We start from the raw sequence: 26,746 nt of genomic DNA on the forward strand, positions 1-26,746 counted from the left end.
ATGTGACCTCCTTTTGTGATGGCAGGCACTAGGACCCGTCCTCTGCCAGCACTTCGTCATTTAACAGCATTGAGTGAGTAGTCACAGCAGCATGTCCAGAGGTCGGATCCAGTGGCTTCATAGGTCATGGGTTGGCAACCTCTGTTCTACATAAATATGATTCTAAAAATGTATGGCAGAAACACCAGCCACCTGCAGTATTTGATTGTTTTGTGTAATAATTCTCAACACGACTCTTTCAACTTGATGTAATTGTCTCATGTTGATTAATTACCCTTTAAATAGTATTCTGATTTTAAATGAGAACATTTTTTTTCTGTTAACATATTATATTTAGAATCTCTAATTAAATAATGTGCTCTTTCCTCAATCCTGTAAAATAGTTGACAAGTAGATTAACTGAAAATCCATACCCACTATCCCAGTAATCTTGAATTCTGTGTACAATTATAAATAACTTTTAGCCACTTGACATTTTTAGGTTGGTTATCACTTTCTAGTTGTAGACCTAATTGATTTTCATATAGGTTGCATTGATACAGTTAAAACATTTTAATTAAACTGTTGCAGCTCCTCGTGTCTGTAGAGTGTACAATTTGTAGTAAAACTGTGTCCTCAAACTGAACTGTTTTAAAAATAATTTTAGTTAAACTGGTCTGACCTGTGTATACAGAAGACCTAATAGTGGCTTAATAGACCTCTAGGGTGAAAACTAATGCCATACAGCTTTTAACCATCTCCTAATTATATTTAATTCCTCTGAAATGCACATGGATGATGTGTTGGTGCTTCTGTAAGAAGGAATTTATAAATAGAAAAAATGGTTTCCCTTGCGTTTCGTCAACAGTAGGCTTAGACATCTTCTAAATGACTGATTTATTAAACATTTCTAAATATGAATATTTAAAGACTATTTAAATCTAAAGTAGTCTGCTTGTGTCTTTTGCAATCAATAGTAAATGAAAAAGAACCAAGTGAATTCCCTTTTACGGCTTGTAAAAACTACCTCACACTTTAAAATGTATTTTGTCTTGACATACATTTAAAACATTCATTTTCCTTTTGGTTGGAAGACTTAGGCAAGTTTTTTGGAAAGGACCTAAAGAATATGTATTGACTCTGTCCCCTTTCTCCTGGAAGTTTGAGAACTGCAATCTAAGGGACATTCCAATGTGACACTGTTCCAGTCGTAGAAAAGTCCCAATACATCTCTTGTTCATAAATAAATAAATAGGAAGGGTACTTATCCTTCCATTTCCAGAAGGATATTTTTCTGGCATCCTGTACATGAATAATAAAGGTCAAATATGTTTAAATCTTGTTTTAGTTAACCTGTATATAAGTCATTACAAACTTGAGAGCTTTAAGAAGAAAGGTAGCATTTTCAGCTAATCTTTTTCATCTTTAAGTTATCACTGGGAATGTAATCAAAGTATTGTTCGAGCATTATTTTCATTGCTCAGAGCACTTTTGGGTAGTCTGTTTTTTATATTTCAACTCCTTCCAGTAAAACAGCAACAATGAAAGTGTCTAAAAATTGTAACAGTAATCCAGGTGGCTTTAAAGCATTGATTTTTTTTTTTTTTTTTTAATCATATTATTTTGAATTTTTTAAAAGAAAGGTGATTGATTGATATAACAATAAAACTTACTGATTTTACAACTAAATGCAGTTTTTACAGTAGATTTGGTACATATGTTTCCCAAGTACACAAAGTAGACATATACATTTTAAAAATATATAAGTTAACACACTTTTGTTATTAGTAATACTATGTTTAGTATGCTATAAAATGGTGAAATATATATTTTTGTATTCACTAAATGATTAACCTTTTGCTCATGTTTGTATCAAGCTGCATTATGATGTCAACTTGAATTTAATTAAACGCACAAAAACCTTAATGTTTTGATTTGGATACTTTTTTTATCAAAACATGGTGCACATTTACAACTAACTAATTTATTAAATACTAGCATCAACTATTCTAGCATTAGAAGTATGAACTGTGAGTTAAACTAATTATTTCAGGTCATCCTGGGGAGAATTTTCTAAAATGTCTCAGTAAAAGTCATTTAAGGTTAAATGACTACTTGCCTAATTCTCTTTTAAAATGACAATCATTATTTTTACCTAGGTAGTTGAAAAATTTTACTGCCTTTCCTTTTGAAGTTTTTTTTAAAAATCATAAATTTCATCCTCCTTTATTTTCTTCCCTGTCTTCATTCGTAACCTGGAAGAGAAAAGCTGTCTGGCTTTTTCAAATCTCAAGTGATTTCTCAGCTTTTTAAATGATCCAATCCAAATGAAAATATAATTTCTGCTGAAAGCTAAATAAATCAGATCTTGGGGAGAATAAAATCTAATACCATCCAGTTGGACTCAGAGGCTACTCCTGATCAAAGGATCACATGATGGTACCTGCTGTGGAGCCAGAGGCTGGGCATGGCCCATCTGGCTTGCAGGGCAAAGAAGTCTAGCACTGTTGCCTTCACCTATGTTGTATTAAAATCAAATTTCAATCTGTTTAAAAATGAAACCTTAATTTTAAATTTGAATTAAAAAAATTAAAAATCTGATTTAAATCTTTAAAAAAACTAGTACTTTAAAAAAATTATTGGCAGTTTTTTGTCTGTCTGTTTGTTTTTATCTACCCTGATAGTAGTCAATACCTTTGAATGTAGATGAGGAAATTTGCATCTGTGTTTTGTGTTGTTTTGTTTTATTTGGGTACGCTTGTTTAGCAACTTTAGAAAATGAAAAGTTTTGGTGTTTAAAAATCTGAAAACTGGCCTCAGTCTCGAAGTACCATTACTGATACTAGATTTCCTGTACTGGTAAAACTCCATTCTTTAAAAGTAACATGTGCCAGTTCTATGGCCTTGCTTGCATTTTACTAAATGTGCCTAGGAAGTTTAAACTGACTAGCTTCACTTTATATCTGTGAGAGAGTCATAGACCAGTTTCTGATGGTTTAGAAATATTAGCCCCTGAATTTTTCTGACTTTTCGTTATGTAGGCATATTTGACTACTAAATCGGCGTCCGTTTCATATGCTAGTCACTATTTGGATAGAAACCAACTTTACAAGAATTCCTATAGACTTAAGATCCCTACACCTATCATTGTGGAATTATTCGAAGGAGTAGTTTCTGTTTGCATGCATTATTGTGGTGCACATACCAACTCAGCATGTCACACTTTGTAAAAAAAAAAAAACCAAAAAAACCCCCCTTTTAATAATAACCTTTTTCTTACGGCTTCCTGACTTGTAGCACAGTTTTTAATAACAAATTTTCGTACTTACTAATTGGTTCATTTCTTTTCAGAGAGCAATCATACCTGGTCCACCCTTCCTCTTTGGAGCATGTGCAGTCCTTCTGGCTTTTCTGGTTGCCTTATTCATTCCTGAGCACAGTAAAGCCAGCAGTACCAGGAAGCACAGCAACAGCATCAGTAGTACCCAGAGCAACAACCCAGATCGCGGCAGCGAAGAAGACATAGAACCACTGCTTCAAGATAGCAGTGTATAGGGCTAACTTTAAAGGTTTAAAAAAAAAACAAAACAGCAGCTACAAGAATAAATTCCACGTGAGCTGAAATCCAAAAGTGGGCAGGGTGCAAGAAGCTTCTGGCCACTTAAAGGAGATTAGCTGAGAGCAACGCATCTGTTGTGTGTGGATGGTGAATTCTGGATGGGCCTGTGGTTATACAAAACAAAAATCCCACTAAGTGTTTGGTATTAGAGCAAGGTAAAGTTTGAGACTTTTAATCATGTTCCTGATAGTCAACCACAAATGCCGTCTGAAGCCCTGGTTTTGGAGCGAAAAATCTTAAATGCACAGACCTTCCCGAGAGACCAAACTTAAAAATAAATTGGACATTTTGTTCCCAAAATCATATGCAAAATAAGCAGGTCTGAGGCAGAATGCAGTTCTTGCCAACATATATTTAAAGATTTAAGTTTTGCATTTCTTATGTCTTGTCTTTGTATGCATGGCCCCTTTTCCCCTCATGGGTATGGGAGGGGACTAATTTATACAGTTCTAGTATCTGAAACGCTACTGATGGATAAATGTCATATTAAAACTCCTGAGCCTGTAATCTACAATATCCCTTACTAACATAGAACCTAATATGCCATAGGGCATTGATAGAACTAAGATTTTTTTATAGTTAAATGATCATACATTGAGAACCTTGCCTGTGAATGAAGGTCACATACAAGTCTTAAACCCACATTCCAGAGGTGTCTGACCTGAAGTGGCTAAAAAAAAAATCTTGGCACCCAGGAGCACTGATGAGGTGGTAACACTCTGCTTGTAGAAAATGGGATTGTAATGACGTGCTGTGTAACATGAACAAATGTGAACATTTCTAGTGTGGAGAGTCAGGTTAATTGGATGCCAAGGTAGTTTACATCAAGACTTGTGTGTATTTATTGCATTTTGTCACTATCTGCCATATGAAAATTCTTCCCATTAATTTCACCCCTGCCTTAACTGCTACTTAGTGTGCATTTATAATTGATCATATTTAGCCTTCATATCAGTCTGTCTCACCTGCTGAATCTCATGGAAATATGCATATTAAATTCCTTTCTAAAAAGATGCTTTAAAAAGTTCAGTGTCTACAAAGCATTGTGCTAATTTTTAGAGACATTTTATGAAAAGTTATACAGATTTATATGTATTTTGCTGCAGTGTAAATGGTCCATTAAACAAAACCAACTTTAACAAAGTACTCCTATGAATGTTTTATATGTATGAAATATATGTAGATATTTGTAAGGAGTTTTAATTTTTTTCCAGATGGGGTGCTGTGTAAATCTTGTATTTATAAATGTAATGAGGGTACTGACAGATATACAGCTTTTATAAAGGATTGTGTATTGACCGAACAAATTTTAAAAAAATATATATTTTGAAACTTGTTCCGCCTTGAGCAGAGATAACAGACCTTTTGTACTATGGTTTGGTTTTTAAGTTAATAAGCTAACTAATGCATAATAAATCTGCAACTTTTATGCTTTCTAGGTTTCATGCGTTGTGTGTGTTCTTGCAGTTCGCTTCCATGGTGTCATTTTACTTGCTTCAGATTGAAGATTTACTATTCAAATAGATACTGCAGTATTCTAGTTGAAGTACATGTATGTTTTTCATACAAGTAGGGCATTCACTACACCAGAAGGTTCACTGTATGCGTCTGACAAAGTGTGATTGATGCATGGGGCAGCAAATGAGCTGGGGAGGACAAGGTAACAATTCGTATTATAGATTTTAATAATCAAAGCCCCGAGTAGTGAATCTGACTACTCAAATGTTGCCGTTTTTGATGGATAACTGATGCTTTTCATTTGATTAATATAGTCTTCTTAACAATTATCTCTATGTTAAAATTCTGAGACTTCTGAATTGGGGCAGATCTACTAAAAACCATTCATTCTGCCAGTGTTTCAGAGTTTTGGGATCCTGTTCAAGAAACTGGATTCAGGAAAGCTTGTTCCTTTAAAGGGATTTAAAAGTTTTTCTATGAAGTACTTTACTAAATGAGTTACTAAAATAAGTGTCAGAGAAGGCTTGACCCTACTTCCCTATGTAGAATAGAAAAATAGGCAGATCGTCAAATACTTGGCCAAGTTCATGTGTGGCACTTCTAGTAAAGTTGGGAATAGAAATTAATTTTCTGATTCCCAGGATAATGCTTCTATCAGAAAAATCAATTGTTACTTTTTCCTGAGTGATGGGAAGTCTGACTTCAGAAGCTTTAGGAGCTGTCAATATAGGGTAAAAGTCCTAGATGTTGCATTTCTGTGTTACAGTGAATGGTATCTTCACGTCCTAATGTACTTGCAATTTGTAAGAAAAATCTAAACAGATCTGTTGTGCAGTATATTTGTTTTGCCAACCAAGCAGATGCTGCGGCTTGCTGAAGAGGTCTGCAACGTTATCTTACATTCTCTTGCCAGGGTAACGTCCTACATTCAGAGATCTATCAGGAGTGACTAGGAATAATGGTCAAAAGCTGGCAGAGGGTAGATTTAGGCTAGATATCAGGAGGTGTTACTTCACGGTCAGGGCAGCTAGGATCTGGAACCAACTTCCTAGAGAAGTGGTGCTGGGTCCTACCCTGGGGGTCTTTAAGAGGAGGCTAGAGGAACACCTTGCTGGAGTCATTTGACCCCAGTACTCTTTCCTGCAGGGTGTCGGACTTGATGATTTGCTTAGGTCCCTTCTGACCCTACTAACTATGGTACTATGAAGATAATGTACTCTTTTGAAGGAAGATTATGCTACCCTTTGCCCCCTTGACCTATGCTTACTTGGTCCAGATAAATGAAGTTCCAAAACATTTAAGCTCTGATGCAATTTGTACCTTTTGGTATATGTGTAGTTTTTGTTTTGTGTTTTGTTATTTTCTTTTTCTCCCTCCCTGGTCCAACCTCCCCAAGCTCCTCCTGGAAACAGGCACAGGGGGCAGGTAAAACTACCCTGTTCACCTCTGCTTCCACAGGAGCATGGTGGGGCCAAGCCAAGAAGGGCTGTAGCCGGAGTGGGTGAATGAGGTTCACAGGGTGGTTCCACCCGAGTATGGTGGCAGCAACGCCCCAGTTAAGCACTAAAGTAATCTGAGGCTGAACAACATTAATTCTCAACTGGTGTGATGCCAAATGAAGAAGAAAATAAAGTTAAAATTCAGGGTAACCTTCCATATAAAAAGGTTGAGAACTTCTGCTCTAGCGGTAAAACCTATCGGCACCACTGGTCCTAATTTTACAATCTCAATAAGAGTTAGTAAGGAATTGGTGGACCCTAAGACTGACTTTCTTCATCTCCAGGAAAAGTCTTTCCCAATGTAGATGCATTTAGTAAAGTAATATGATGAAACTTTTTTTTTTGTTGTGCCAGGTCCAGCATTATCAACCAGCACTAGATATGCATGTATGTCAACAGGGGTGTACCCAAATGTCCCCAGAGGGGAAGGAAAAATTGAGTGGTAATAGTTCTGTAAAGAGATCAAGCAATCCCTTTTCACAGGTAGGAAAAAGTGCTTACCAACAAATTAGCTAGTTCCATCTTGGCATCACAGCACATATCAAAAGGAAGAACAAGTCACAACCCTAAGCAATACCTGATGGTAGTGGAAATAATCCAATTGCCCTGTTAATCTAATGGGGAGGGAGAAGGGTAATAAGTCAAGCTACCATGTAGTGATATTAAAATTCTATACAGGTGCTGGTTGAGGTCTTGTTCTCTTATTTAAGTAGGAAATAAAGGTAAAAGATTGTAACAATCTCTCAGCTAATATGGAGAGAGTTGCTTAAGGCAAAGAACTCTGAATTTCTTGCTTTACTCAGTTTGGAGTGCACTTACTCTTTAAAAAGTAAAAGTGATATTGTAGAGGTTCCATTTTTGCCTTTCTGGCTAGGTCAAATATTCTTATTTTTGTAAGCAAAACTGTTTTGTTTCTAGCTGGCAATACTGCTAATTCAATCTGTGATTTGCATCTCATGCTGTTATATTTCTAGCTTGTACATAATTATTAGAAAATCTGATCCACCTGATGTATACGGAGGTATAATAAAAGTACATGTAAGGTATGTATGCAGTTACTGCAGAGACCAGAAAAGAGCACTGCTTGACTTTCATATCCTGCTGTGGGTTTTCAGGGCTCATAAAATCTAATAACTGAGCAAATTTCATCTAAAAGTTATTGAAAGACCATAAAGATTAGAGTTGGTTGCAGGAGCTTTTTTTTTTTTAAAAAAAAAAAGCAATTTAGATGAAAAGTGTGTTCTTCCCAGTCACACAACTAGCTCTGAAACTTCCCTTTTTTTTAAATGGCCTCCTTATACGCAATAGACTTGAATCTACTAATTTGGGCTTTACATGAAAGTAAGTGACTACAAAGTGAGTGAAAACACTACCTCATTCTGATCTAACAACACTTTACTCCTACTTAGGATGTTAATAATGGCAAACAGTACAAGCTGGATACCTTCAAGTCAGCTGGCCCTGACAACCTGCACCCCAGGGTACTCAAGGAGCTGGCGAGCGTCATAACCCAGCCCCTGGCACAGATCTTTGAAAACTCCTGGTGCTCTGGTGTAGTGCCTGAAGACTGGAAGAAAGCCAATGTGGTGCCGATCTTCAAGAAAGGGAGGAGAGTGGATCCGGCTAACTACAGGCCCATTAGCCTGACTTCTATCCTGGGGAAGATCTTAGAAAAGTTTATTAAGGAGGCCATCCTTGAGGGACTGGCCCAGGCTAACATTCTAAGGGACAGCCAGCATGGGTTTGTTGCGGGTAGGTCTTGTTTGACCAATCTCATTTCCTTCTATGACCAGGTGACCTATCAGCTGGACAAGGGAGAAGAGATTGATGTCATATAGCTTGACTTCAAAAAAGCTTTTGATCTGGTATCCCATGATCACCTCTTGGCCAAACTGCCCAGTTGTGGCTTTGGCTCCACCACGATCCGCTGGCTGGGAAATTGGCTTCGTAGTCGGACCCAGAGGGTTGTGATTGATGGCAGTCACTCATCGTGGTGTCCTGTGACCAGTGGGGTCCCTCAAGGCTCTGTCCTGAGACCCATACTGTTCAACATATTCATTAATGATGTGGACATTGGAGTCAGGAGTGGACTGGCCAAGTTCGCCGATGACACCAAACTTTGGGGCAAAGCATCCACGCCAGAAGATAGGCGGGTGATCCAGGCTGACCTGGACAAGCTCAGCAAATGGGCAGACGAGAACCTCATGGTGTTCAACACCGAAAAATGCAAAGTTCTCCACCTTGGGAGGAAAAACCTGCAGCACCTTTATAGGCTCGGCAGTGCTATGTTGGTTAGCACTACAGAAGAAAAAGACTTGGGGGTCATCATTGACCACAAGATGAACATGAGCCTGCAATGTGATGCTGTGGCTAGTAAAGCGACCAAAATGCTGGCGTGCATCCATAGATGCTTCTCGAGCAAATCCCGGGACGTCATTCTCCCCTTGTACTCGGCCTTGGTGAGGCCGCAGCTGGAGTACCGTGTCCAGTTTTGGGCTCCACAATTCAAAAAGGATGTGGAGAAGCTTGAGAGAGTCCAGAGGAGAGCCACGCGCATGATCAGAGGTCAGGAAAACAGATCTTACGATGACAGGCTGAGAGCCACAGGACTCTTTAGCCTGGAAAAGTGCAGGCTCAGGGGTGATCTGATGGCCACCTATAAGTTTATCAGGGGTGATCACCAGGATCTGGGGGAACATCTGTTCACCAGAGCGCCCCATGGGATGATGAGGTCGAACGGTCACAAACTCCTGCAAGACCGTTTCAGGCTGGACATAAGGAAGAATTTCTTTACTGTCCGAGCCCCCAAGGTCTGGAACAGTCTGCCAGCGGAGGTGGTTCAAGCGCCTACATTGAACACCTTCAAGAGTAAATTGGATGCTTATCTTGCTGGGATCCTATGACCCCAGCTGACTTCCTGCCCTTTGGGACTCGATGATCTCCCGAGGTCCCTTCCAGCCCTAATGTCCATGAAATCTATGAAAGATCAGTGGGAAATCAGAACTTTTCAATGCAAGTCAGGTTTTTGGGTTTTTTGTTTGCTCTGCTGCGGTGCTAAGAAGCGGTTATTTTTCACCCAGGTTAATATTCAGGAATGACATTTACTGTCAAGGGTACTGATGCTTTGGGCAGATATTTTTGTGTACCAAGAAAGAGTAGTAAATTTTTTACTTATTCAGTTGTCTACATAGTGTCCAATATTATACCTAGAATTTTCCTGATAGTTAAAAGGTCAAAAGAATGCACAATGAAGCCTCAAGCTCTAAAAACCTTCCAGCCTGAGGCTCAGCCCTGAAGAAAAGTAGTTCAGCCTTGTTTCTAGAGTTACTGTTTCTGATTCCCTGGTTTTCATCCAACCTTCAGGTTTAAGACTACCATTCTAAAAGGAACCAGTAAGGCATACTCCTTTAAAGTGGGTAGGGTCAATCTGTTACCCTAAGGTGGCTATTTTACATGTGATTTGTACAGGGTGCATTTTGCATTTTTCCAGGTGGGGTAAGTCCTTTCTTTAATCTGTTTTGTTCCTGAGAGATGTTTTCTGACATTTTTTATTTTGAGCAGTTTGAGCACTCCCCCATGAGGTTTTTAATTAAGCCAGCTCTGAGAAGAATCCAGACATTCAGGCTCGAGACAGAAGTTACACAAATGTGTATAAATGTTTAGAAACTGGTTCAAATCTGTGATGCAACAGAAGTCCAGTGCACATAAACCACTTCCAAAATGACTGAAACCAGTTTAAGATAAGTGTGGATGAATGTAGTATCAGACCTACGTGATTTAGGTTAAGTCAGTTGCTTTAACTTCTGTCCCAGATCCCCTCCAGACCAAGTTGACTCAGTCCCCCAGCATCCCAGGATACTTTGCACCTCCCCTACAAACATGGGTGGGTGGGTTAGCTTTGGCCCAGGTTGTCTGCTCCAGCCAAGCAGGCAGGTGTGCTGTAGTGCCTCCTGGCTTGTGGCTGCATTTCCAGAATCAAAAATGAATGTCTGTTCACTTGCTTATCGGTTCAATCTCTGCAGCTTAGTCTAACTCGAAAAGATAGGACTGATTCAGCCTGGGGCTCTGACTCTGTACTTAACTACTCAAGGCTCAACTGATTAGTTCCCCTTGGTATCAGTAGTTGGAGCCCTGTGGAAAATCTGTATTAGCAGTTAAAATAATGGGAAATCCTGATTTCTGCAACCATAGGGTTAAACCCCGCAGCAGTCTCAGAAGTGCTCTAAGGTATCAGTGTCTCTGTAAAAAGATTGCAGCTCTCATTACTAAGCAGAATTGGCCATAGGAGAAAATCCTAGCTGAGGAAGTGGTACATCCATCTACAAAACCCAGCATGTTATTAGAGTTAGACTATGCCTTAAGGCACTGACCTTCAAACGTTAAGTTAAAACATCACACACACTCTTTCGGACATTAAAGCTTGGGTCTGTCTTTCTTTTTCCCAGAGGAAAGACTGCCTATCTAATGCCAGAACTTTGTGAACTCCCATTGTCTCAAAAATTGTATCCTCTACTTATAAATTGACCTTCATCCCAAAAAGATCCTAAAGAACTTTACCAACTATTTACACGCACAGTTCTTTCAGTCGCTGCTTATAGGTAGCCTTTAAGAAAGGAAGCTGTGGCATAAAACCAGAGCTTTTGTGTTTAATTCCTTGAAATTTCCAGTTGTAAAATTGAAGATGAAAGTTAAACTAAATTACGCATGGGCAGAATGCAGTAAACTTTATTGTCATAAGAAGCTTTCACCTAATAGCTTTCTTAAGATTAGAAGCAGCTTGGCAAAAATACACACAAACTTTACATTTTCACTTTTTTTTTTTTTAAAAACACCTTTAAATCATTAGGTCTTTGCAGAGTTGAAAGGCTTCTGTTACTTGAGAGGAAACAGCAGCAGGGTGAGCTGCTAGCTGAGTAGTAGCCAAAAGCCAACAGTAACAGGCACAAGGAACAGATAGCTAGGCTGCTTGGGGGCTAAGAACAGCCAAGCAGCCACAAGGGCAGGCAAGTCCTTGCGGGTCAGAATAAATACGCCTGTGGTGGCTGTTGAGTCACCTGACTGGAAGGGGCAGGGCTTAGCATGTATATAAGCCCAGGGCCTGACTTAAGAGACTGCAAAGGCAAGAGCAGGGTGGATATAGGAGAGAGCTTGGCTGGCAGCAGGGGTATCTTAATGAAAGCAAAGTGTGTTGCTGGCCTGTAGGGGAATATTCCCTGGGGTAAGATGAAACTTTATTATGTAGGTGTGGTAGTTATTGTTTATGTTGTCAGGAGGAGGCTATGGCAGGGCACATTGTGGGCTAATCCTTGGTGGGATGCCAGGGGCACTTCAGCATTTTGAGCCTTGCTAGGGAATCTGATTCAAGATGCTGTAGGCTTAGGCCGGTGACAAGCCGAAGGCCTAGAGGTAATCTGAGAGAGGAGCTGAAGCCTGGTGCAGGCAGCATCCAGATAGGATGGGGGGCAACACCCAAGAGGGTTGGAGCCAGCACAAGGGGGCCTGTGCACTTGAAGGGGAGACAGGGCCAGGGACTCCAATGCCAAGAAGGGTGAAGCCAGGACCACAGGGTCCTGCACATAGTAGGGCAACAACTGGTGCCAAGGGCCCAGCAGCTTAGAGAGAGGCAGAAATGGGGTTAGAGGCCCAGCACCCTGGAAGGGTGGAGATGGGGCTAGAGCCCAGAACCCAGGTGTATCTAGTATAATAGATCTGATCTAAGCAGCCCAGCACAAGAGAGAGGACAGAGGCCAAGTGGGCTAAGGGAAACTGATTGGACAGGTGACATCTATGAGACTTGGGCATGGCTAAAAGGGGAGGTAAGGGAATTGCCTTTAAGGCAGTGAGTAAATTAGACCATAGCTTGTGAGCGGCTAAGTCTCACTTGAGGATCCCTGGAGCAATCCTCCCTTTTACAAGTACATATTTACATTGAAGCATGACAAGTGAGTAGAAGGGAAGGATGCCCAAAGTATAGGGCAAGATGGGGGCTGAGTGGCCACTAGGGGGCATCATGGCCAACCCTGGGTCCAGCCTCATTGCAGGCTGCAGCATGAATACATTTACCCAGGGAATTTATGCAATTGTGGTAATTGCATGGGGAGTTAACTTTAAAGAGGCTCTTGCAAGGGCCTGGTTTCTATGGTATATGTAGGTTCAGAGGCATAGGAAGCACCTTCAGCATTTGGGACAGTTGGGGGGGTAGCAATTTTGGAAACTACTGCAGAGTGAAAGGGGGACAGAGTCTTACCTCTTCCTGTTCTCTGCCCTCAAGTAGCAAGTACTTCAGCTGCTGCCACTGGAGGCTTACTGCATACCCCCTACACTACTGGGTGGGGGGGCTGTGTCTGCTGCATTCCTATGACGGAGCCATGTTGGGCTATTCATGCCATGGCAAAGTTTCTTGCATCAGGGGGAGGGGGTGATTCCAGTGCCCCCTTAAGACCTTGCCTGGGGTTTGTACCCTCCTTGCCATACCTGATTACACTACCTCATAAGCTGTTTCTGATCAGTCAGAAATCAGAAGTCAAATGAAGTAGACTATCAGGTGCACCTTTGAGTGATAACCAACCACTGTGGTATCTGGAATAAAAGGTGCTAAGAAAATTCCCTGAGAGGAAAAATGGAGCAGTAAAAGGCTGTTTTAGAACTAAAGCCCTGGAAATATGGAGGACCTCTGGAGATCATTTATAGATTCATAGACGTGGGGTCGGAAGGGCCCTTATAGATCTTCTAGTCCGACCCCCTGCCCCAGGCAGGAGAGAACTCAGCTCAAATGACCCCAGCTAGGTAGGCATTAAGCCTCCTCTTAAAGACCCCCAGGGTAGGTGCCAGCACCACTTCCCTTGGAAGTTGGTTCCAGATCCTAGCCGCCCTGACTGTGAAGTAGTGCTTCCTGATATCTAGTCTAAACCTACTCTCTAGCAACTTATGGTTGTTATTCCTTGTTACTCCGGGTGGCATTCGGGGGAGCAAGGTCTCTCCCAATCTCCACTGGTCCCCCCTAGTAAGTTTATAGACGGCCACCAGGTTCCCCCCTCAGCCTTCTCTTGTGGAGGCTGAACAGGTGAAGGTCCCATAGCCTCTCCTCATAGGGCCTGCCCTGCTGTCCCTGGATCATGCAAATGGCCCTCCTCTGGACCCTTTCCATGTTGTCCACATCCCTCCTGAAGTGCGGCACCCAGAACTGGACACAGCACTCCAGCTGTGGCCTAACCAGTGCCACATAGAGGGGGAGGATCACCTCCTTGGCCCTGCTAGAGATGCACCTGTGGATGCACGACAAGGTCCAGGTAGCCCTCCCAACCGCGACCTCGCATTGTCGACCCATGTTCATCTTGGAGTCAAAAATTTAAACCATGAACCCCTCTCTAGATGGAAGCTGAAGGTTCCAATAAAAAGATAAAGCAGCTAATCAAAAGGCAACTAACTATATTTCTGACAAGTAATGGTTGGGCCAGGTGGTGGGACAAGCAGAGGCGCAGAGGGCATCCCTGGGCCTCTACTTGTCCAGCCACCCAGCCAGGGCCCCACTCACTCCAGCCCCTGCTCCTGCTTGTGCCTTGCTCCCTCCCTCATTGCAGGGGCCTTGATCTGCTTTTCCCCCAGCCCCCTGGCCCCTTCCCCCATGGACTTGCCTGCTGGGGGAGGTGTGCATGCTCAACCCCCCAAATATTTTTTTTCTCCCTCTGCCTATGCATTGTCTGCCCCAGCCCCACTCCCTCCCTCACTGCAGGGGCTTTGATCTTCCCCCCCACCCCCACCTTAAAAACAAGAAAAAAAAAATAAAGGGGTACATGAGCTGAAACTCTGAGATCGAAGGGGGCCACTTGTCAAAAAAAATGTTGAAAACCTAGCTGTACCACTAAACAAAAGAGGGCGTAAGAGGCAGGGTGTAATTAGGAGGGAAGCATTTTCTGCTTTTATTACTTTTGGAAGGAAATACTTCTATATACTTCTTTGTTCCTTTTTAGGCCCCATCTACATGGTACAGTTAAGTCGTGATTAATCAGTTCATCATGGCTTATGTGCTTGCCCTGCCACATGTTCGATCAATTAATGGTATGATAAAGAAATAAGCCACAGAGTTATTCCATGAAATATATGTAATAGCTTTGTAGCTGCTTCCTATCACACAGTTAATTGAACATACATGGTCAAGGGTCCTTGGGGAGCCCACATGCACCCCTGAGTCTGGGAGCTACCAGCTGACAGGGCTCCTAGACTCAGGTAGCCCCACTCACCCCGTGGCTGGGAGATGGCAGCAGCTATGGTCTCCCAGCCGCAGGGGTGCATGATGTGCCGTTATGGCTAGGAGCTTTCACAGCGGAGGTGCTTCCTTGCCATGGGAGCTTGCTTTTGGCCACTGCAGGGGGAGCCTGTCAGGTTGCCCCTGCACCAGCAATAAGACATGATGAGATCTGTTTTTCGAACCCACACGTGTGTGGCATGGCAGGAAGTACAAATATGTGGATGCACATAGATCCTATTGTACCATTACATGCATGCGTAGAGGGGCCTTAGATTCCTTTGCATCTGTGTTTTGGTATCTTTGTGTTTAGAAGGTATTTACTTAAGCTCATTTTTTAATCGCTTGCTGTATTTTTCAGGGATAATAACAATAAAAGAAATCATATTAAAAGCTTAGGAACTAGGATTCATGCCCAAGGAATGGTACAGGTGGTGAAATAATTAATGTTTATTGAACAACAATATTTTCCTGCATTCTGTGAAGTCAATAGTTTTATGTCTTTGAAATGTCTGAGTGTTCTTGATTTGGAAAAGTAAGGGTAGCACCTGAATATTTAACTTATACATGAAGTAATACCTTGGAGTAGATTTTTAGGTCATCATAACAATTCTACAGAATTATGCTTGTAATTTCTTGTCATCATCTTCAAGCTATAACATCAATGCCTCTGTGCCATTTCAAAAACCTTAAAACTGTGCTAGATCTGAGTTATTGTGTTTTTAAGTCAACTGACCACTAGCTGGCAATGTTATACAGCTCTTTTTGTTGCAGATTCATTGCATAATATATCATGCTTTGACTTGAGACCTTTAATTTTAAAAATAGAAAAAGAAATTGGATTTCTGTGGGGCTGGGCACTTTTGAATGTTTCACTGCTAAGGCTCTTGGGTAGCTTAATAAGAAAATGGAAAGGGCTATGAACAGAAATAGAATGTTCCAAAGCAACACTTGCTTATGGGTTTTTAATGGTTTTCCAATGTTCTTTTCTGTGTTTAGTTGTGACAGATATTCAAAGTGCATTTAAAATACCCACATCTTGTTTCCTTGCCCATCATCTGGATTATATCAATGCCCTTTTTAACCCCCACCTCCCATCACTTTCCTCCTCCTCACTGCATCATCTTCAAGTATCTTATCATCATCTTGTAGATTTTTAACAACTCTGCCCTTCCCTTTGCATTGCTATTTCTTGTTGTTGTATCTTGTTGCATTTTCCCTGATCCTTTCTGTTTATAATTGGATAACAGCCAAAGAGATGGATGCTGGATTGCTGATATTTCATTTCCTTTAAAAAAATGTCAGACGCGGAACAATCAAATATATGCACGTGTCCGCACGGACTAGCTAGCGCTTTGTACTATGACTCTCATGCTCCAGATATTCGTTACTTCCTCCTGTCCATAATATTCACTTATCTTTACTCAGGCCTCTATCCTGCAAGTGAGTGGAACGTTGTGCCTGGGTTGAACTCCAGTTAAGTACTTAAAACATACTAATTTTTCCTATATAAAAAATTATTTGAACTATAAGACAGTGTAATTTGAACAAATTTGTTTCCAACAAAGATATGATTTGGACTGCAGGGTTATATGTTTTATCCTGCCAACAAGGGAATCTTTCAAGTGGTTAGGATTATATGCATACAAAAGATTCCAACTATGGCCTGTTAATTCACTTAGAGGGATATTGTCAATTTAAAGATAAAACACACTTGTGACTGAGTGTGTTTTATCTACTATTGTGGCAAACAACACTTAAGGTCCCCATGAGCATAATACAGTCAGGAAAATATTTTTTCCCTTTGTTTATATTACACCTTAAGTTTCACTTGTTTATATTACACCTTAAGTTTCACTAGTTCCCCTCCCTCTCTAGCCCATGTTTCCATAGTTCTCTCTCAAGATAATAGGGGTCAGAGGAAGAAAATTACAAGAAAAACAGGACTAAGTTATTCTTAACAGCAATAGAATTGTCAGGAACATTCAGAGGTCTGGTGTGTTGCCTGAAACTGTTTTTAACTCATCTTTGACATAGATTAAATTTCAGGTTGACAGTGTTCCTCTAACTTCAAGTACCTGAAGGGCAATTATAAAGAAGATGGAGAGAGGTTTTTCTGTGTGGCTGTAGGGAACAGGACCAGGAGCAATGGCCTCAAACAGCAGCAGGGAAAATGTAGGTTAGAGATTAGGGGGGGGTGTCTACACGAGACGCTTTATTGCATACTAGATTAATCTACCATGCAGTAAAGCATCGCATATGTGTACCTTTGTGTACCATTTACTGCACAGTAAATTAGTCTACTGTGCACTTAGGTACTGCCTGTAAATATAGGTAATATACTAACTGTGCAGTAGATGCTAGCACAGTAGTGCATGTGTGGATGCTTATCTTTGCTCCCAGTCAGCCCCAACACTAGGTGGCCACAAGGGATGGGGAACTCCCCTGTTCCTTGTGCTGCTCAGTTCCCAGCTCCCCGCAGGAGCTGGGAGCTGAGCAGCAGCAGGATGAGGTAACTTTCTGCTCTCCAGTCCTGGTGCTGCTCAGCACCTGACTCCCCACAAGAGCTGGGATCCAAGCAGTGCCAGGACTGGGGAGCTCTCTATTTTCTTACACAGTCAGTGGCTGGCTGGGAGCTGGTCTGCTTCGGGGAAATCTTTGTCCCAGAGTGGGACAGTTCCCAGCTAGTCCAGGGCTGCATGGAAAAATCCTCACCCAGCTGTGGCCTGGCTGGAAGCTGCTCCAGAAATGGGAGAGCTCCTAGTCAGTGCTGTGCTGTGCAGGAAAGCCCGCTGGGCATAAGGCTCATTCCCATTTGCAGGGAGAGTTCTGCAGTGGCAGCTGTCTTCCAGCTCCCTGCATATCATGACCCCTCCCATTGTGTATGGGGCAAGGAGACAGCTGTTGCTGCAGCTGGTAGAGAGCTCCTGCCCCAGCATACCTGATGACTGGCCCCACGTACCCTGCCAGCCCCTGGCCTAGCACCCTGGGGGAGTCTGGATCTCCCCCTGGCTGCTGCAGGCTATGAACAGCCCTATGCTGGGTTGCTCGCATTGGGAGCAGATTTGTTCCTGAGAGGGAACACATGTAGACATGCTCCTAGGGAAAGTTTATTGCACAGTATTTGGGCTGATATCAGTGGGTAATTATTAACCAGCGGTATTGGCCAATACTGATCTGATTGCCAATATGCAGCCCAGCAGCTTGGAAAACAGCATCCAGCTGGTAAGTCTGTTGGGGGGCAGGGGCATGGGGGAGGAGCAGATAGAGTCCTTCAGGCTGAGGAGGGAGTGGGGCTGGGGCCGGGGCAGGCACTGTAGAACCAGGGTGGGGTGGGGCCCGGGACAGCCATGGCTCATCCGGGAAGGAGGGAGTTTTCTTGCTGCTGTCTGCCCCCCCAGGGGAAGCATGAGGGGCATGTGTCCCCTGAATCTCTGCATGGGGTGAGGGTGGGCTGCCACTGCTGGATCAGGGCCAGAGGCTGTGCTGGCTTCTTCCCAGTGGGGGCTGGGCCTAGGATGGGCTCAGGGCAGGCAGCGGTGGATAGGTGGCAGCGACACTGGGAGGGGGATCTATGGGGTGCTACAGCCACTCCAAAATTTGCCATAGCCCACCTTATAGCCCCTCTCCCAGCACCACCAGTACCCACCTCAAGTGCAGCCTGGGCCCCTTCTCCCTGCCCCCACTGTCAGGAAGAGGCTCATGCAGTCTCTGGCCTTGAGTGGGCAGCCTGCCCTTGGCCCACACACAGATCTGGGAGGTACATGTCCCCCATTCCTTCCCAGTGGTAGGACCTGCTCACCTCTCCCTGTACAAGCTGCAGCTCCATCTCATGCCCCACCCACCCTGGCTGTGCAGCACCTGCCCCTGCCACCCTCTCTCCTTCACCACAGAGGCCTCAATCTGCCCCTTCCCCCCACGCCCCTTGCCCCCCACAGACATATTAGCCAGATGCTGCTCTCCAAACTGCACTCCTGGCCATGTGCATGTTGCAGCTGTGCAAATGCACACAGCATTTATCAGCAACGTTACTGGCCACCTCAGCCAAAGAAGGCCAATTGCCAATAATGTCAATTTCCTATTTATCAGTGCCGATATGATATAGAGCAATGTTTTGGTGCACCTCTATTTAATGAAACATTTGAAATATGTTGTTCAGTTTTTTAGATATCTCTTTGTCCTGGGTAATGCTTCAGCCAGTGGTCCTTGGTAAACAAAGGGGACAAGATAAAACTCAAGATATGTTAAAGCTTGTTTTATCTATACTACTTTTTTCTTTATGTCCTGCTCATGATGGGTTATGATTCTAAAAACAAGGAGAGAGGAGTTTCCTTGTTGAGGGGAAAAATGTATTTTGTAAACCACAAACTGACCTTGTCATTGTAACTGCTAGGCATTATTCTGAGAATATATTCAACTCTGGATATGAGCTATCCAATAATGTTTGAAGTAAGGAAATGCCCACTCTATCTAACTGCTGTGGTCTATCTTATGAGAAATTTTAAATTGGAGATCAAAACCCAAGGTACCCTCGCCTCCCCCACTTTTCCCCCCACAAAACCCCCAAACAAACAAACAAAAAAACCCCAAACCAGGAATAAGGCATGTAGTTGTCCTGATAACATTAAAATACATACTACTGTCATCTGGAAGCTGAGCAAATCTTATGTTGTCCTTGCTGATGAATGCAGTTGAAGCCAAAACAGTGCTGTGCCAGCTCACATTCTCAAAGTGTTGAAAATGGATGTGTAGTAGGGACAACATTTTATATCACCAGAAAATAGCAGTTTTATCCGTTCTCTGATGGCCACATTTTAATTTATGGCTTCTAATTGCCCCTACTTCTAATCACTTCTAATTACTACAGCTAGCAATGACCATAAGATTTATGTCTTGACTGCTATATCACAATGGTACTTCCTTCCATAATCTGATAGTTCTGGGGCCAAGTGGGGCAGAGGGCATGAAAACCATTGTGCTTTGACTCTATATGAGAGGCATTTTAGAAGGATGCATTTGTCTAAGAGCTGGGCCAGTTGACAAAACTGACTGAATGAAGTTAGAAGGATCAGTAAGGATAGCTACAAAAAATGTTAGTGTACGTATCTCTGTATAACTTAGGGAAAAAATAGATGTGACTGGGGGAATGTGGGTTTTCTTCATTTTTCCCCATAGTATGTTGAGAATTGGTTATTCTGAACAAATATCAACACTGGAAGGAAAACCTTAATAGCTTTGTCTCTCAAAGGAGTCCACTATATTTGACTGCTTCTATTGCCATAGCATTTTCTGTATACGGTACCCAACTTGAAGTAATTTTATTAACCAGTGTCATTATTGTTTGTTTACTTATGGAACATTTTGTTGGAAAAGGGTCAAAATATAGCACAGTAAGTTAAACTTTTGCCAGAAACCCTTAATAAATCCAGCATTTTTTCTAATATGATGAAAGCTTACAATCTATAGAAAATGCAGTTGCTCTTTAACAGGAAAAAGCAAACTCTGTCTACATTTATACTTGCACACATATAGCAAGAGGAATTTAAACACGTGTGCAAATAGCACAAAGAGCAAGCAGGGTTTATGCTATTCCTCTACAAACTCTAGGAGGATCCTATGACCCCAGCTGACTTCCTGCCCTTTGGGCAGGGGGCTGGACTTGATGATCTCCCGGTACCTTCCAGCCCTGATGTCTATGAAATCTTTTTAATGGTAGCTCTGCTCCTTGTTCACTATAGTCACATAGTGCATTATTAGTCAGATGTTCTATAGAAACTAGTTCAACTGTTAAATATGATCTGGTGGTTTACAACTTCTAAGAAAGGTGATATAGACTATGGGAGTATGGTCTAGTCAGTCCCATATTATGCTTGACTGCACTTGATCACTTGCTGGGTAGTAAAGATTTTAATAAAATAATAATAAAAAAGAAACTGTCTGGACTTAAACATATTTACATGGTGAAAAAGAGGAGATAGTTTTCTAATTTCCTGTTCCAAACCTGAACATGCAAGCTTTAGATTTGTAAAACTGTAATTCTCTTGGCTTCAGGTTACCAGCCTACCAGCTAATAAATTATTGATTTTTTTTTTTATGACTTTCGTTCAAGGCTGTATGTAATTTTATTATTTTATATATCAACTACAGATTATTTCTTTACTTTGTATTCCTGAGTACTGTACTGTGAATTTTGAAACACTCTCTCAATTTAACATCTTGTGCATCTAGACTGATTCTTTTTTTCTTTCGTTATACAGTGCATCAGACTATCTTGTAAAGGTCAAGAGTCATATAATGTTAATGAAAGAGGCGTTTTGAGAATAGCTGATTCATTCTGTTCTTACTAAGGTCTGTTACTACAAAACCCAAAGTCTCCTAAGTGCTAGGCCTATCTTTAACCTTTGGGGGGCTTATTAGCTCTGAGACTCAAAAATGAACACATTATTAGATGATTATAGTGTAAAACACCATTTTATTACTACCTGCAAAGTATAAGCTTTCAAAATACATTTCCGGGGATTTTGAGTAGGTGTACCTTAGTTATTGTGTTCTTATCTGGTGGCCAAAATCAAGGAAGGATTTGAAGAAGGATATATATTACAGGCTGCAGAGAAGAGCCACAAAACTGATTAAAGTACTGACCAACTTCCCTTACCATAAAAAATCTCAGGTGCTACAGTCCAGTTAGCTTATTAAGGAGCAGGTTATTGGGTGATTTGATTAGTTTGTAGGTGTCAACAGTGGAATGGAAATTTAATAATAGAGGCCTCTTCTGTCTGGCAATGATCTAATGGCTTGAAACCGAAGCTAGATAAATTCAGGCTTGAAATAAAAGGGAAAATTTCAGAAGTAATGTTGTTTATTTGTAGGAATAAATGTTCAAAGACTTCAGTGGATCCTCCACTGAGAAATTTTAAAGTCAAGATTGGGTGGTTTCTTGAAAGCATGTTCTCTGCTTCAAAGAGGATTCAGTTCAGGGTAGTCCCATTGGGCCTGCTGCACAGCAGGTCAGACAAGATGATCACAATGGTAAAATGGTTTCTTCTGGCTTTATAATCTATGAATGAAGACCACCACTATTTAAAGAGAATTTAACATGCCTGTGTTCTTTTAGCATTTCTGGACTTGGTTAAGGTGTGGCAGATTATATACCAAATTTACAAGACTTATAGTGTTAAACTTGGCATTTTCAAATAATTTCTGTACAGACTGAATGACAGCAAGAGGAGATGTGTCCATACTCTGAACTGTGGATGTGTGTGCATGTGTGTTGGGGGGGGGGGGAGTGAACAGGGTCTGTTGACTCCAGTATATTGAGCAATGTAATCTTTTTTTAAATGTAATTAGCAAGTCAATGTCAGCAACCTGAGAGTGCAAAATGTGAATTGTATGAACCCAGGAGAACCACTTTTCCAGTAGGCACTTGTTAAAGGTGAGTTTCTATTTTTAAGCATCTTTACTGCTGTCAACTTTTGGTTATAAGGCAGGAACTGATGGGGCTGGAAACTTCTGTGACTGTCATGTAGGATAATGAATGTTCTTTGAATTGTGCCCATCTGGTGAGAGGATAACATGGAGGGGCAAAGCTGCTTCTTGAAGCTAATTTTAGGATTGACTGTGATGGACATAGTGCTACTGGTTGTTGTAACTGAAGTCCCTACTCTAAGGTACTGGTTCCATAGTCCTACACATCCCTTCTTATCTTAGGCTGCTTGGAAGAGCAGACAGCACCCTTCTATTTTATTTTTATTTTTTTAAAGTTATCTGGTGGGGCCCAAAGTCCCAGTGTATGCATATATAAATCCTTAAGTAATATACCACCAGCTTCCTTCTGTTTGTACCCACTGCATTTTGTTGTTGTGGCAGTCAGGAATTGCAAATTCAGGATTGCTGATGGCATAATCAGCAGAGGTTTTTCTTTGAAGAGTTTGCACTTTTGGAATAGATACTGTACTATGCTGCCGCATGTTTCTGGTATCCCACAGGGTTGGGCATAAGACGTTGTTGTTTACATTATTTTGGAAATATTTGCTTTGTTGTTCAAACTTTCTGTGCAAGCACAGAAAAGATCTCCTTGTCCAAGACTCTCAGCATTTTTTCTTCTTTTGACATTTGCATTTGTTGCTTTTTTTTTTAAAATACACTGCCAAAAATAACCCAAAGTCTTCATGTTTGTGCTTTTAAATATGATTATTACAAACTAAAAAAAACTGAAAGTTGTTTCAAAGAAGAAAAGCCAGTGTGTACCAGTATAGGCTGGGGACTGACTGGCTAAGCAGAAAACGACCTGGGGGTTACAGTGGACAATAACCTGAATATGAGCCAACAGTGTGTCCTTGCTGCAAAGAAGGCTAATACAATACTGGGCTGTATTAATAGGAGCATTGCCAGCAGATCAAGGTATGTGATTATTTCTTCATATTCGGCACTGGTGAAGCCAAACCTAGAGTACTGTGTCCAGTTTTGGGTCCCTCACTACAGAAAGGATGTGGACAAGTTGGAAAGAGTCTAATGGAGGGCAACAAAAATGGTTGAAGGGCTGGGGCCTATGACTTACAAGGAAAGAGAGGCTATGGGAACTGGGCTTATTTAGTTCAGCAGAGAAGACTGAGAGGGCATTTAATAGCAGCCTTTAATTACCTGAAAGGTGATTCCAAAGACAATGGAGTTGGACTGTTTTCGTGGTGGCAGATGACGTAACAAGGAGCAATCGTCTCAAGTTGCAGTGGTTTTTACTGGGTGCCACCACAACCAGGAAAATTATGGAAGGAAGCCTTGAGTTTAAAAGGTTGAGAACAAAAGACCTAGAGATATTTATGATGAATTAGAAACTATTGTCTATGGCAGTGAGTTTTTAGTATTCAGCCTTTGGCTAATTCTGCTTCCACTGATTTCTACGGGAAACACTGGGCCGAGGCTATATGCTTTTGGAAGTCCATTAAAAAAATGTATAAATATTGGTTCTAGCACTATGGCAGCATGCAATTTTCAAACCATATGCAGTTTTTCAAAATACGAGCCCTAATATATGGCTTAAAGAAATGCATGCACACATTTGTAGGCAGCTACAGGTGCAACAACCACCTCTGTTTTGTGATGTGCCACAAAGTAGCCTCACACGGTTCATCCCCGAGTGCCGCTTTATTCCCCTTTCCCTGCCTAATCTGCTGCAGTTTTCTGCCCTGCACTCCCTGCCTGAATTCCTCCTCTGTCTTCTGCTTCCTGCCCTAACTGCTGCTGTATTCCCTGTCTGCTCCCTGATCTGCCATGGGCCACACACACAGGCTGTCTGTGTCACTGGTGGCACTCATGCTGCAGATTGGCTACCCCTGTTTTAGAAATTTTTCCCATCAAGATATGTCTTTCTGTACCTTATCCATAGAAGAGTGCAGTGCTCACTCTCACACTAGCCATATATTAAAAGGAAAAGTAGGTAAATTTCACCCTGAAATACAATTGCTAACAGCTGTTTGATTCCCATATATGTATATGCTGTATTTTTAATAATATATTAATTTTAAGCCTTTGTAATTTGTGCTTTGTTTTAATAGCAGTGGGTTATTATGCATCTCCTAATTTTGCTTTTGATCCAGTCTTAGGCATCTGTAATAATTTTCAGCCAAATGAATCCTTTGCATTATTATCATTTATCCATAAAAGACTATTTTCAACAGTTCGAAAGGACAAGGACTACAAGTACATACAGGGATCAAATTCATCCCTCGTGTCATTTTGCTGAGATGGGGATGTCTTTGGCTCAGCAGCAGGTTGGGGGGGTGGGAAATGGCAGTGAGAGGGCAGATAGGAGTGCAGCGACAGCTGGGCAGTAGCATGGGGCCCATACCATTGCCCCAGGGCCAGGGCCAGCAGGGGCCCAAGGCAGGGCAGCAGGAGTGCAGAGCCTGAGTTGGCAGGGGTTCAATGGAGCCAGGCCAGGCTGCTCCAGCTATTGAAAGGGCCTGCTTCAGCCATATGAGAACCTCTCATCCCTGCTACCCATCTATCATTAAATTGCTGCCAAAAGCAATATGTGCTCAGTAAAGTCCCTAAAACAGCACGGTGATTAGAGCATGACTTGGGACATGGGAACCCCAGATCAAGTCCCTGCATTAAAAAATATCTAGCTGTTCATACAAAATGGGATATTTCCAAGTGGAAATAGTTGGATCTCTTCTTCATCATTTCTGTCTGATAGTCTAATGCAAGGGCGGGCAAATATGGCCCACAGGCTGACTCTGGCCTGCCAGGCCATTCTATCCAGTCCATGGGGCCCCTAAAAAATTTAGAAAATTGTTATCTGCCCATGGCTGCCTGGCGCAGTAGTAAGGCATGGCACAGTACAGGTTGCCATTTTGCCATGTGCACGGTACAAGGCTAGATTTCGCTGCTACGTTGCACCATAGGGCGATATGTAAATATGCCCAAAGAGAAAGTGGATCCTTGGTTCTCATCTAGGTTTACCTTGTTGTACAGCATAAATAGAAGTGTAACAAAAATCTGATTTCCTGAAATGTGTGCAATAGCTAAGCTGAATTATGGCTAGCATAATGGTTGTGATCTCTGATCTCATCAGTATGATGAACATGAATGCAATTTTCCATGTTTCCAGTCTGGTTGCCATTTTTCATATTTTTGTTTCTTTTCCCACTTTTAGAGATGCATTAAAAATCTTCGGGAGAGCTACAAATGCACTCCTCATTTTTCAGCAGTTTGGACATGAAACAGTGGTCTTGAAGCTTTTGGCAAACTGTGAAATTTCAAAACATTTTTTTGTGTCTGTTGTAAGATGCATGAATGTAAATGATCTTCAGCTTGTCTCTCTTTTTGTAACTTGAGTCATGCTGACTGCCAGACTCTCAAATTATTCTGGATTCACAGCCAAGTCTTTGATACGTACCAAATTAAACTTCTTTGGTACAGTGTTATTTTTTCCCCTCTTCATATTATTGTGCATAGAATGATCACTGTTACACAGCTGACAGTTACATCTCTTCCATCTCATCTCACTGAATCCAATTATTGCACCTGGTTTTCTCTAGCTCCATTTTTATTTTTTCTGCTTTGTTGACACTTAACAGAAATGCATGCTATAGAATATGTTGCTACAGAGCATCCTAAAGTGATGTTTCCATACTTGTGACTTTTTCCCCCTTCTAAGGTCAGTACCCACAAATTGATAGCAGGTCATTATTTTCCTCTGGAGTATTGTTTCTGCCCCTAATTCTCAATAGTTAGTACCGGAAGGTGAGATTAGAATTGCCTCTGATGCACATCACTTTCTTTACCTATATAAACAGCTGTAATCAACTACTCATAGACAACCAAGCCTTGTTTTTCTTCCTCCTTGTGCCATACTCAATAGGGAAATAGTAAGAAGCTATGGAGAACTAAATATTATTTAAGCTAACTATTTATGGTAGCTTGAACTTTCTGACTTGCACTTGATTAATGTAATTGTACCCTCAGCCTGGTATGCATTTTTTAACAAGAAGTTGTGTTCATATGCAGTTCTGAAAGTCTGGGCCTGTCTAATATACATGGTGATTTTTTTTTATCTCAATAAATCAAATTTTAGATGAATATGCTTTATTACACTTTTATTTACTGAGAATCCACAATTGTATAGCTTCCTGGGAGATTTGCCAGCTTCAAAGGAATTGTAAAAATGTTCCATAAAATCATCTTGTGGGATAAAGCAGCAAAGGGGATAACTCATCAGTGTGGAAGCTATTCAGATCTATAAATACTACGAATCTTCTGTCAAATACAAAACAATAAAGAGAGAAGCTCCAAACACCATCTTAGAAACTCTGCAAAACCATGCTTTAAGATTACAAAATTTGGTTTATCCTCTTTGGATACTAAGTAGAGATGGCTAGAAAATGGCTTCCTGTTCCACAGATCTTTGAACTTTCATATATTTCCCCAAGGACTTTCCAAAGGTCT

At 41.5% G+C, this 26,746-nt stretch overlaps 1 protein-coding gene across 3 annotated transcripts in view; it reads left to right on the top strand.

The window, feature by feature from the left end:
• The window catches only part of SLC71A2 (solute carrier family 71 member 2), a 59,804-nt gene extending 54,768 nt beyond the window's left edge, over window positions 1-5,036 (top strand). For all 3 annotated transcript variants that reach the window (XM_090038563.1, XM_090038564.1, XM_090038565.1), the window contains one exon: window positions 3,331-5,036. In XM_090038563.1, coding sequence (XP_089894689.1) covers window positions 3,331-3,534 — 204 coding nt within the window. In that variant the 3' untranslated portion in view covers window positions 3,535-5,036. The remainder of the gene's footprint in view (window positions 1-3,330) is intronic.
• Window positions 5,037-26,746: the final 21,710 nt, after the last annotated feature.

This window comes from Crocodylus siamensis, chromosome 3 (genome assembly GCF_052110815.1).
Source record: "Crocodylus siamensis isolate JL-2025a chromosome 3, ASM5211081v1, whole genome shotgun sequence".
NCBI lineage: Eukaryota > Metazoa > Chordata > Crocodylia > Crocodylidae > Crocodylus > Crocodylus siamensis.